This window comes from Miniopterus schreibersii, assembly GCF_964146895.1.
Source record: "Miniopterus schreibersii genome assembly, chromosome: 1".
NCBI lineage: Eukaryota > Metazoa > Chordata > Mammalia > Chiroptera > Miniopteridae > Miniopterus > Miniopterus schreibersii.
In genome coordinates this window covers 200,790,479-200,803,332 of record NC_138101.1, presented here as the reverse complement: position 1 = coordinate 200,803,332, position 12,854 = coordinate 200,790,479, and the positions used below count along the sequence as shown (strand labels likewise).

Genomic DNA, 12,854 nt, shown 5'->3' with positions numbered 1-12,854 from the left:
TTCCCATTCTTGATGCTGGAGGTGTCTTGATCAATAACAGGCCTTTTTCGGCCCTGGCCCAGTAGCTCAGTCGGTTAGAGCTTTGTCTGGATATGCCAAGGTTGCGGGTTCGCTCCCAGTCAGAGCACACACAAGAATCAAAATGAATGCATCAGTAAGTGGAACGACAAATCAATGTTTCTCTCTCCCTCCTTCTCTCTCCCTAAAATCAATAAATAATTTAAAAATAAAGCTAAGAAAAATAAATAACAGGTCTTCTTCACATGATCTATGGAAGGGTAAGAATCCACCCAGCGGGTAAATGAGGACACGAGGGAAGGGCTCCTGGGTCAGACTCTGCTGGAAGACAGGGTGCAGGCAAGCGTGGAGAGGCAGGGGCTCTCCAAAGGGAGAGACGCTGACAAAAAGGCAGCAGCTGTACTTCTGCTGAGCCTTGAAGCCCTGGTCCACTGCGCCGTCCTGACAGCACCTCGGACTTAACCTCCCTGACTGCAGGCCCAGAAGCCCTAACGTGGTGCCTACACCACGCTCTTCCCTCCACGCAACACCAGGCAGGCCAGCATTTCCAGGTCACGGCGGAAGCAGACCAGCACAGATCAAGCCTGCTCCCTGTCCAGCGCCAGAGGGAGGACAGGGACCAGAGAGTGTTCACTGCTATGAGGCTCTCATCTGAGCGACAGCAGCAAGCCAAAGGCAGGAGAGGGGGAAAGCCCTGGGGCTATACTCTCAAGGACGAGACAATGGATAATTTAAGGCAAATCACAGACCACACATGTCAAAGACACGAGAAATACCCCAACCTCAAAATGTGCTGTTTAGTTTTCTGTTGTCTCTTTATCTGAGGTCATTAACATTAAAATATTTTACATGAACTAGAAAAATCTGGAAATGTAAAACATGCTAGTTTCTGTTCACAAAGCTACTCCACTATGAAGTCTAACATAAAAATTCAGTGGTTAGAGGTTCCAAACAGGATGTGATGGGTTTTAACTGGATAACATACTAACATTACTTATCTTAAAATCTAGACACTGTTTGTTATAGAAAATAAGTTTAATTCCTGCATTACTGATTTAACCATGAAATTAAATTTTCAAAATAAGTTTCTACAGCCCTGGCTGGCATTCTCAGTGGTTAGAGCTTCAACCTGCACACCGGAGGGTCACTGGTTTGATTGTGTCAAGAACATGTGCCTCAATTGCAGGTAAATTGCCATCCCCAGGCAGGGCGCATGCAGGAGGCAACCAATCGATGCATCTCTGTCACATTGATGTTTCCCTCTCTCTCCCTCCCTCCCTCCCTAAAAATCAATGGAAAAAATATCCTCTGGTGAGGACTTAACAAAAAAAACAATACCAATTTTTAAATAAATTTCTAATTAGTAGCAAAGAACCATTATTAATCTTCCAAAGAACAGACTATTCAGGAACTATATTTAAAAGAGAAAAAAATGATTAATTTAGCCCCCAAAATCCCAAATTAACAAGCAGTGTGAATTCACCAAAATACTACATTTCTTAGACTTTTAAGAATTTAATGTTTTAGGAGACTTGACTTGGGGTGATGAACACACAATGTACAGATAATGTGTTATAGAACTGTACACCTGAAACCTATATAATGTTAGTAACCAATGTCACTCCAATAAATTCAACTTTAAAAAAGAATTTAGAGTTTTAACGTGTAAATAGCTCACACATCCTATTTTGGAACAGCTAACGATGCCCATTACCTGGCCCGCTGGCTGAGTGGTCACTACCATGCATGTCAAATTCTTGTGCTTCCAGCTGTCTGTACTTGCTAATGTACTCCAACTCCTTACTCTTCTGACTAAGTGGCCTGCAACAATATCACGCGTTAGTACAGTTTCCAAAACACCACGGAATCCCCCTGCACCAGAGGAACTCTCGAATGCTTTTCATTAGGTCACAGAAGCAATGCAAATGGTTGATAAACAAGTAAAAATACACTCAAACCCAGTCATTTACCAAGTAGATGCTAATTTAAATGATGAGAAATCATGTTTTTCATCTTTCAAATTGGTAAAAAACAACAACAACCTTTAGATTATGGGGAAGGTGGTAAATGGGTCTGACATTTCCTCAGAGGGGAGGGCCACTTGCCGGTGTCTGTTAGAACCCACAGCTCTGCAGACAGCACCTGTCCCCTCCGTGTCTTCCTCAGAGCAGTATTTGCACATGGGAACAAGAGGCGTGTGCAGAGGCCAGCACCGAAGCCTCGGTTCATTCAGCGATTGCTGGCCGTCACCAGCACATGGGAGGCACAGTCTCAGACCCAGAGGCACACAGTAAACAAAGCAGATACTAGCCCTCATGAAGCTGTCCTCCCAGAGAAGGAGGTATAACAGGTCTATCAGATAATCACTTGTGACAGGGAGGGTTCTAAGAGATTCCAGGAAGGAAGGGTACCTTTTCATCATATCTGTGATAGTAAAGCCTAAAAAAAAGTCTCTAACAGAGGGACAAGATAAACTATGGCATACTCTTACTTAATCTATCACTTCTAAAGAATGCCATGTGAGGTTGTACTCACATTAATACATAAAAATGTCCAAAACAGCCCTGGCCAGTGTGACTCAGTTGCTTCAGCGTCATCCCATACACCAGAAAGTCGCTGATTCGATTCCTGGTGGGGACACATGCCTGGGCTGTGGGTTCAATCCCTGGTCAGGCCATACCGGAGGCAGCTGATCAATGTTTCACTCACTCATGGATGTTTTTTCTCTCCCTCTTCCTCTCTCTCTCTAAAACCAAATTTTTTTAAATGTCCAAAACATTCAGTGAGAAAACTGCACTTTGACATGAAAATTATGTATAAATATAACTGGGTTTTTGTGAGCAATGTCTCACTAGAACTCACTGCTGTCAGAGAAAAGACTGTGATACCAATATTGAAATTTGAGCCCTGGCTGGTGTGGCTCAGTGGCTAGAGCGTCAGCCCACACACTAAAGGGTCTCGGGTTCAATTTCTGGTCAAGGGCACATACTTGGGTTGCAGTCTACTCCCCGCCCAGAGTTGAGGCACCTGCAGGAGGCAACCAGTCAATTTCTCTTTCACATCGATGTTTCTCCCCCCCCCCCCCCCCCCCCAAAAAGCAGTGGAAGAAGTCCTCATGTGATGTGAGGGTTGAAAAATAAGTAAGTTTGAGGTTCACTTTAGTAAAATGCTGCTTGCATTAGGGTCATCTCTTATGTGATACTAATGGCCCTTCAGCATTGTTTTGGTTACCATTTCCCTGATATCTACTCTTTAGTTCACTCAGCGAAGCCATCACTGAGGTCTGACTGCAGGCCAGCACTGTCCCGAGATGCTGTCCTTGCAGCCTGCAGTCTGGCTGGGAAGAGAGGTAGCGCGGTGTGTCAGACGGTGACAGGTCCCCAGAGAAGCAGCAGCCAGAGATGAGGGGGCGAGGAGAGACGCAATGCCGGCAGGATGATAAGGTGACAAACAGCAAACGTCAGAAAGGAAATGAGAGGCCAGGCAGGTCTGCACGGGGACCCAGCCGAAGGAGGGGCAGAGGGCACAGCGCATGAGGGCACCAGGCCTGGCCGGGACAAAAGGCATGCCCTGGGCACAGCAGAAGGGGCCATGTAAGAAGGGGTGAGGCAAGACTGCACAGAGCCCTGAGCAGAAACCCCATATTTGTTCCACATCCAACACATCCCGAGATTTTATCATTTCTGAGACAAACATAGAAAATGCAGCAATAGAAGGAGGTCACTCAGAGGAAGCAGTGGCAGGGGTCACAGTCCTGCAGGAGGAGGCCTGATAGGACAGTCTGTCAGGACAACTTTTCCAAGAACCGTGGACAATGTGAAAACCTTCCGGCTGAAGATAACCAAGTCTGACATCTGGCATTTTCTACCCCGTGAGCAGTGGGAGCTGCTGGGCGGCCACACACATCACTCCCTATCACGCACGACACGCAGGTCTAACGTGAACTGTGTCCATTCCTCACAGTTCATTTGGAGGAAAAGGCAAGAGAGAATGTTCTTAAATATCATAGAAGGAAAAGCCACAGCCATCAGGGGACACAGAACTGGAGAGCAGAAGTCCTGTCCACTCCTCAGCAGATAGCCCCCGCCCATTACACACGGTGCTCGCCCAACAGGAGGTGACCGTTACAATGAATCATGTTCTCACATCTCCATTTTTCCTGACCTTAATCTATTTCTGCCTCATCGCCACGTCTATGGAGAGATTACAATGTCTGTCAGCTATCTACGTACGTGCATACAATGTCCTCTAGAACTACAACCTGCTTAAACACACCACCATTTAGGAAAAAAGCAAGTACAGATGCCACATCTACTGAATAGTTCATACGCAACTGAGCTCAGCATCCCTGCCTATTTTACTCCGTTATAAGGAGCTTTCTCAGTGTGTGCATTTTGCCAATAGTCAAGTCTGATCTGTTTTTCCTGCTTTCATTACAGAGGACAGTGACCTGGCTTCTAACTGGCCTGAAAGTTAAACTGAAGAATCAAAGCAACATGGCTATTTTTAGAGCTCCAGAGGCACAAAAATACAGCTCTGAACTGTGACCTGCAGCAGCACACAGCAGGCGGCGCAGCAGGCGACAGTCCTCACGTCCTGGGGGCACATCCACAGTGCTGGCATTCACTTCCCTACCCCACATGTCCGAACGCATCGAGGTCCAGAACCAGAGCTGCCGGCATCTTTCCAGATGACTGAGCCACATTCAAAAGGCAAACCGTTATATAATTGGTGAAGATTCGGTAGTAAGTTATTTTTGTCGTTTCTGCGAGCTTGCTTACAAGGTGAATTAATAAGCATTCTCTCCACAGGAAGACTTCACAACCTCATTCCTAACATAGAAAGTTATTTATTTCAAATACAGCTTCCGTGGGTAAGTCAGGAGCTCATCCTTCAGCAGGGGCACAGCCAGGAGCAGCAGGCGTGCAGGAGTAAGACCCGCCGCATCACCAGTCACCACCACCACATCGGACCCGCAAGTAGCAGGTAAGCTCTACACCTGTCTGTCTAGAGCCTGAGTAAAGGATGGCACTTTACTGCACATTAATATTTTAAAGCCTCCTAAGAACTTTTAAAGCAAGTGTTAAGTGTTACTTTCAAAAACGTTCAGTCTGCAGATTATGTCTAACTTTGTATATTTCATTTCTGCTTAGCTACATGACAGTATTTTCAAAGTTTGGTTTCTGGCACTGACCTAGTTAGAAATCAAAAGACTTTAATCCATGTTCTAATCTTACTTTGACCTGTATATGTAACGAGTGAAAAATTCATTCACTTTTCTGGCAAATTTATTATGAAGAGACAAATATCTGCTCATCAGAACCATGACATATGATGCAAATAAATGAGTGAGAATATTTCCACAGGCTAAAAATGCCACTTTTTGGCTGGATGAAATGGCCAAAACACAACCCCTACACACCCACACACCGCCCTGGCTCGGATGCAGTTACCAAGACACTGCTCCGGGAGCTACAATGGCATCTGAAGGAGCGAGAGAGACTAATACAAGAGATCAGTGATGAACACAAAGTGAAGAGAACAGGCGTGGATTACACCTGGCTGAGAACCTACCAGAACCCCCACACGACCATCCCAGCAAGGGAGCAAAGACAACTTGAAGCACTCTGCTCACAAGTGCAGCCCTGCCAAACAGGGACCATCCTCAGCAGGTAACAGCCTACCTTCTTCCGCGCGACACTTGTCCCATCAGTCTGACACCTCACATATTCAGACTAGAAACTGTCCTTTATCATGTAAACTCTTTCATCCCATGTATCAAATTCCCAGCAACTGGAACCCCTGAGAGGCTGGACAGAAATATCTGTTGGTATCTCACCAGCTAGGAAATGTGTTCAAATCACATTGAAGTCTCTTTACTAGACACCCGCGAGGTGGGGAGCGCTACACGGTCTCGTTACATAGCTGCATGCCAGAGACAAAGGGAAATGGCAAAGAACTGTCTGAACTGATTACCCATCACTGCCTTCCCTCTAGGTTTCGAGAAGTCCTGGCAGAGAATGATGTGCTGCCCTGGGAAATCGTCTACATCTTCAAGCAAGTTCTGGAAGACGCCCTGGGTAGCTCTGAGAAAGGCAGGCAGCTGGGGGGCCTGGCAGCAGGGGGCGTGGGGGGCCCTGCTCACCCTGCATGCCCAGGGGACAGCGCCCCAAGTTCAGACAAGGATGAGATTCCCACTGTTTCCAGTTACGTGGACAGACACACGGAGAACAGGCTGCCCACATGCTCACACCAGGCGTGGAACCTGCCGTATTACTACCCGCCCCGTTAGGCTGTCTGACCAGAGGTATTTCAGGACCACTGCACCTCAGATGCTTATATTCAGAATAAGGTGATATGACTTCACGTGTCTCTCTGTTGTGAGGTCAAAGTTAAAATGCTTGAGGATGTGTCCTGTGTTTTAGATCCATGTTCCTCTTTGAGCCTCTCTAAAAATGCAATGTTTCTTAAAAACTAAAATGTTTCCTAAATATTTTGAAGAAAATGTTGAAGTATTTTCTTACATCTCCCAACACCTCACAGGAACTAAGGCATTTATTTATTTAGCATGAAATCTGGCGGATTCAGTGTGAAACTTTGGCATTAACCCTGACTTTGATTCTAAGACGAAGGTAGGAGTAGAACAAGAGAGATGAGTGGTAAGGAACCTCTCTCCTCTGACACTGACACCCTCTCAGCAGGAGGGGAGACTCAGGAGGCAGGAACAGCAGCAGTGTGAAGACAAAGCTTCCTCCTGACACTCACATTCGTTTTAATCTCAACTAGATTAAGGGAAAGTATAAAAACACAGCTGTGTCCTATCAGGAAAAAAGAGATGCCTGGTTTAACATTAGTAGCTGCTATGCTCAAGTAAACAATACTGACATATGCTTTAAACCAATAGGGTGCTTGTTTAAAATGGCAAAATAGCCCCAGCCGGTGTTGCTCAATGGTTAGAACTCTAGCCCATGCACAGAAGGGTCTTAGGTTGGATTCCCAGTCAAGTGCACGTACCTGGGTTGTGGTTCGCCCCTGGCCCCAGTGGGAACTCATGCAGGGAGGCAACCAGTCGGTGTCTCTTGCGTTGATGTTTTTCTCCACCCCCCATCCCTTCCACTCTCTCTGAAAAGCAATGGAAAAAATATCCCCATGTGAGAATTAACAAAGCCAAAAAAAGCAAAATATTTACTACCTAATTTGAAATTCCATAATTTCATTAAAATAGAAAACTATTCATTAGTCATATTTATTTTTATGATCCAGTGCTAGAGCTCTGCTACTCTTAAAGATAATTCCAAGGAACCTAATGTCTGTAACTTTATATTTGGAGACTTGGAGGGTTTCATCTAAAAAGAAGGAACAAATCAAGACTGGAGCTAAATAGGCTTCAAAACCCCTCCTGACTTGTTCCCCCCACACACCACTGAAAGGGCCTCGCTTTGGTCTCAGTCCTAACCGTGTAATAAAAGGGGTCAAGCTGACCAGAGTTTGATGACAGGCATATGAGAAACCCAAAGTGATCTAAACAGAGACACCTCTCATTCCTGCTCCGTCCTTCAGTTTTCGTAACTGCCTGTGGCTTCCTTGGCTGCTGTAAGACTTCTCAGAGTGGGAACTCTCTGTGGGACAGGTTGATGTCCCCCACGTACACAGCTGCTGACTGGGCAGAAAACCAGAAAGCAGCCAGCAAGAGTTCCAACACGGCTGCTAACAGGAGGCAGCTGATTGATGTTTCACTCTCACATCCATGTTTCACCCTCTCTCTCTCTCTAAAAATCAATTTTTTAAAAATCTTAAGAAAAAGACACAGGAAAATTGCCAACGTGGTGGGAGAGCAGAGGAAGGGAGCAGCAGATGAGGAAGGTGCCAGGGGGACGGACACTTGCCCAGTAAGCCACAATGAGTCTAAATTTCATTCCCATAGCAATCTATCCCCCCAAAAGTCACACCTGAGCTCAAACCTTAGGTGTGAATGTTTACTCAAGAATTTGTTCATTCAACAAATTAACTGGGTACCTATCTCAGGCCAGGCATTCTTCTCAGTGCTAGAATAAATTACTGGGGCAAGGAAGGGATACCAGGAAACCACAAATAAAAGACTTGTGCAACGATCCAGGCCAGAGATGATGGTGGTTTATTTAGTTCAGCTGCTGGCAGTGTAAACAGTGAGACACTCTTATTCTGGAAATATGTGTGGTAGAATTGCCGGGATAGTTTGATATTTTTTGATTGCACACACACGCCTTAGGGAAAAAGCCAACTTTCATCACATCTAGAATAAGGACCTGGTATGTCATAAGCAGTCAATAATCAGGACATACTAAGGCAGTTCATTCATCCTACAGATATCTGAATTCCTACTATATGCCAGGAACAAAGAATGGAGATTTGGGGGTTAATCTATACCCTCAAGAAGTTCTAAGGTGGGGAAAACAATAGATGAAGCAACCTCATAAAAGCACTAAGAGATGCTCGTGCAAAACACAGCAAGAGCTGTTACCTAAGTGGTTCCCTCACCTGGTGTTCCTCTGACCTCCGAGCTGTCCCTCAGTCTCCTTTGCTCATCCCATCTCATTAACCTCTAAACGTTCAAATGCTTCAAGTGGATCCTTGGACCTCTCCTCTCTGCACCCACCCACCAGGATCTATCACACAGAACCTGGGTGACCTCATCTAACTGGTCTCAAAGCCTTAAACTCCCAAATGTCTAGCTCCACCCAGACTTCCTTCCTCAGCCACGTTTACTGTTAGTCTAACAGGAATCTCAAAGTTAACATGTTCAAAATCAGACTCCTGGGACTCCACCATCCACCAGTCCACTGCAATCCTGCCCTTCTCAGTGGATGGCAACACCTTCCAATTGCTCAGCCAGAGACCTCATTGTCAACCATGATTGCTTCCTCACTCACATTCTGTATCTGACCCAACTACAAAGTCCTTGCCACTCCTAGAAAACATCCCAAATTCCACCACTGCTCACCACCCCCCATGCCACCATCCTGATCTAAGCCCCACCCTATCTCTTGCTTGGATGATGTATTGGTGGGGTCTCCAGGTAAACAGAACCAACAGGATGTGTGTGTGCATACAGAGAGAGAGTGGTCTACTTTAAGCAATTAGCTCACACAACTGTAAAGATGCAAATCCAAAATCTGTAGGTGGGCCAGCTGGCTGGAGACCCAGGAAGCAGTTATGTTGAGATCTAAATTCCTTCCTGCTACGGGGAGGTCAAGTCTTCAACTGACTGCATGACGCCCACCCAGGTTATGGGAAGTAATCTGCTTTACTCAAAACCTACCAACTTAAATGTTAATCTCATTCAAAAAATACCTTCACAGAAACATCCAGAATATCTGACCAAATTATCTGCACACCATGGAGCAACCAAGTTGATACACAACCTTGATACAGGTGGTATCAACAAACTCCTCCCTGACCTCCAGTTTCTGTCCCAGGCCCTCTTCAGTACATTCAACACAGCAGTGACCCTGTTAGAGCTGCAGTCATACCACATCACAGCTCTACTCAAAACCCCAGTGCCCTCCACCAGCCAGGGCTGACTACTCAGGTGACCAGCGAAGTGCTCACAGAGAGGGAAGACAACTCCTGACGTAGCTCTGCTACCTGTCTTCTTCCTGTCTCCCTCTCAATCCCTCCTCTCCAGCTATGGGTAGGAGGTACAAAATGGATACTCAAATACTTTAATTAATGGTAAAGTTACCTAATAACAATAAACTAAATGTTAGACAAAAAGGTTTTTAAAATATTTGTTGTAATAATTTTTTTTAAATATATCTTTATTGATTTCAGAGAGAGGAACGGAGAGGGAGAGAGAGAGAGAAACATCAATGATGAGTCATTGATTGAGCCCGCAACCCGGGCATGTGCCCTGACCAGGAATCAAACCCCAATCGCCTTGATCCTAGGTCAATGCTCAACCACTGAGCCTCGCCTGGCCAGGCTTGTAATAATTTTTAAAATGGGGCTTGTATTTTGTCTTTTCATTACTCTGAAATTTCATTTCTATTGCTTTTACAAAAGCCTCAGTTCAGTCTGGCCAGCATGGCTCCGTGGTTGAGCGTCAACCTATGAACCAGGAGGTCACGGTTCAATTCCCCGTCAGGGCACATGCCTAGGTTGTGGGCTCGATCCCCAGTAGGGGGCATGCAAGAGGCAGCAGATCAAAGACTCATCATTGATGTCTCTCTCTTTCCCTCTCCCTTCCTCTTTCTGAAATTAATAAAAATATATTTGGGGGGGAAAAAGTCTCATTCCATAAAGGACTGGAAATTCTAAAACCTGGCCCTTAGTAGTCAAAGAGGCACTTAAATATGTACTTTCAGTTTCTGAGAGGTCAGCAACTCCCAGTACCACGTCACAGTGGCTGGCAGCAGTGTCAATTGGTCCTCTGAGCCTAGGGAGCAAGCGGAGGCAGTGAGGCAGCAGCCTGCGGGGTCACTCAGCGGAGCAGTGCTCGGGAACCAAGTGTGCAAAAGCATGGACAGAGCAGCCGCTTCAAAGCTGCACACGGTCTCTTTGTCCCCTCCCTGCCTCCAGGAAACAAGTTCACCGAAGATCCCAAGCCGCACCTGACTCTGCAAAGGCTTGAAACAGGCCTTGAAAACCTGACCCACCAGATCAGATAGAGCAACAGACAAGATCAACTTAACAAAATCGAAAACCAAAACCCAGTCTCTCAAAGAATGGTAAAGGGCGCTGAATTCGGGGGGAGGGGCCAAGCAGCGAGGCAGATACTCTGGAGCTAGAGGTGCTTCCCCACCGGGCCTTGAAAGAGGGAGCAGATGTTTCTACCCACCAGAGAGATCTAGGTCTTCTAAAAACAGAGGGCATCTTCTAATGCCTTTTTATTTCCACCAAAATCACATGAACAGACAACAGCTACTTAAGTCAAATAATAGAAAGGGGCCGAGCATTCATAAAACCGAACCAAAGATCCAACAGTCACCCTCCGTGGTGGTTACTCATGTTGAAAACTTTTGACCCCATAAAAACCTGCACGTGGGTGCTTACAACAGCTTTACTCATAGTTGCCAAAACTTGGAAGCCACCAAGTTCTTCAGTGGGTGAGGGATAGACTGTGGTGCAGCCACACATGGAGTACTACTGAGCCCTTGGAGAAAAGTAAGCCCGCCCAGCCGGGCGTGGCTCAGCGGTTGAGCAACGACCTAGGATCCAGGCAATTGGGGTTCCATTCCCGGTCAGGGCACATGCCCGGGTTGCCGGCTCAATCCCCGGTCTGGGGCGTGCAGGAGGCAGCCGATCAATGACTCATCATTGATGTTTCTCTCTCTCTATCCCTCTCCTTTCCTCTCTCGGAAATCAATAAAGATATTTTTTTAAAAAAAAACGGTGAGCCCTGGCAGGTCTGGCTCAGTGGTTAGAGCGTGTGGGCCCTAGGACTGCAGGGTCCTGGGTTCATACAGGCCCAGGGCACGGGCCTGGGCTGCAGGCTCCCTCCCCAGCCCCGCCTGGGGCACCTGCAGCGGCAGCCAATCAATGTGTCCCTCTCACATGCATCTCTCTCTCCCCCTCTCTCTGAAAAGCAGCGGAGAGAACATCCTCGGTGAGGATTAAAGAAAAAAAAGAAGAGTGAGCTCTCCGGCCACGGAAAGACAATGGGGAAGCGGCCAATCTGAAAAGGCTGCCCGCCGGGACGCCCAGGGGAGGACCTTGGGGACCTCGCCGCTGGAAAGGTCAGCGGCCGCCAGGGGCGGGGCGCGAACGGGCGGAGCAGCGGCGTTTCCGGGGCGGTGCAGCTGCTCTGCGCGACACCAACGGGGGGCACACGTCCTCGCACGTCTGTCCAAACCCACCAGCGTTGTTAATCACGCACCCACGCCGGGTCATCGGCTGTAACAAACGCAGCGCACTGCAGCGTTGGCAACGGGGGGGGGGGGGGGGGGGGGGCGAGGAGGAGCGCGCGGCACTGTCCTTTGTGCTCCATTTTTATGTAAACCTAAGCTGCTCTTAGAAGAACAGCCTATTGATAAAAAACTAGAATTCCGCTTCCGGTAGGGAAAGGTCGGCCTGGTGTGGGTGGCAGGAGGGGGCTCGCCTGCGGCCAGCTCGCTTTGGGAGGTACGGCCAGGCACCACCCGGGCGGCAGGCGCCAGGGACGCGCCCACGGGCCCCAAGTCCCCGCGGTGCGGGCCCCGCGCCCACCCGCCGCCTCGCCGGGCCTCCTACCTCCCCCACGCGCCCTGCCGCGCCTGCTCCTGCGCCTGCGCCTGGGCCCGCGCCTGCGCCTGGGCCGGGGCGGCGTGGGCGGCCTCAGGGGCCTGGTCCCGGCGCTGGGCCTCGTCCCTGGCCGCCTCGGCCGGGAAGGCGGGCGGCGAGCCCAGCAGCTCCACATCCGTCACGGTCTTGCCAATGGTGAACCAGTCGTTGATCTGGTCGACGGTGAGCTTGCGCAGCATGGTCGCAGCCCGGCCTCGCCGCCGCCTCAACCGCCCCACAGAGCGGCGGCACCTGACGACGACGACTCCGGGAGGACGGCGGGAACGCGGCTCGGCGTAGACGACGTGCCCAAGGCCCCGCCCCACGCCAGGCCCTCCAATCAGAGTGCGCCAGAGCCCACGCCAGGGCCACGTGCAGTCCGCCCCGCCCCGCCCCGCAGCGACTCGCTAAGCCTGCTGGGAGCTTGGCTCGCCCAGCTCACGCGCGCGCACGGAATCTTGGGCCTTCACAGCCCTCTGGGCTCAGAGCTCCGCAGCCCCCTAGCGGCGCCCCGGGTCTGTGCAGCGTGACCCCGGGCCGCTCAGGCCTCTGGGCAGAGACGACGCGGACCCCGAGTTTCCACCGTCCCCCAAGGGTTC

At 48.8% G+C, this 12,854-nt stretch overlaps 2 protein-coding genes across 2 annotated transcripts in view; one reads left to right on the top strand and one right to left on the bottom strand.

Annotated features, from left to right (window-relative positions):
- Positions 1–12,455, bottom strand: part of TDRD9 (tudor domain containing 9) — a gene marked incomplete at its 5' end in the record, with an annotated part of 58,063 nt that extends 45,608 nt beyond the window's left edge. The window contains 2 exons of the mRNA XM_081137532.1: positions 1,733–1,839; positions 12,235–12,455. Of these exons, the coding sequence (XP_080993658.1) occupies positions 1,733–1,839; positions 12,235–12,455 (328 nt within the window). The remainder of the gene's footprint in view (positions 1–1,732; positions 1,840–12,234) is intronic.
- Positions 5,392–6,310, top strand: RD3L (RD3 like; the record flags this gene model as incomplete). Its single annotated transcript, XM_081156598.1, has 2 exons — positions 5,392–5,690; positions 6,016–6,310. 2 exons carry the CDS (start codon positions 5,392–5,394, stop codon positions 6,308–6,310), a joined length of 594 nt encoding a protein of 197 aa, XP_081012724.1.
- Positions 12,456–12,854: the final 399 nt, after the last annotated feature.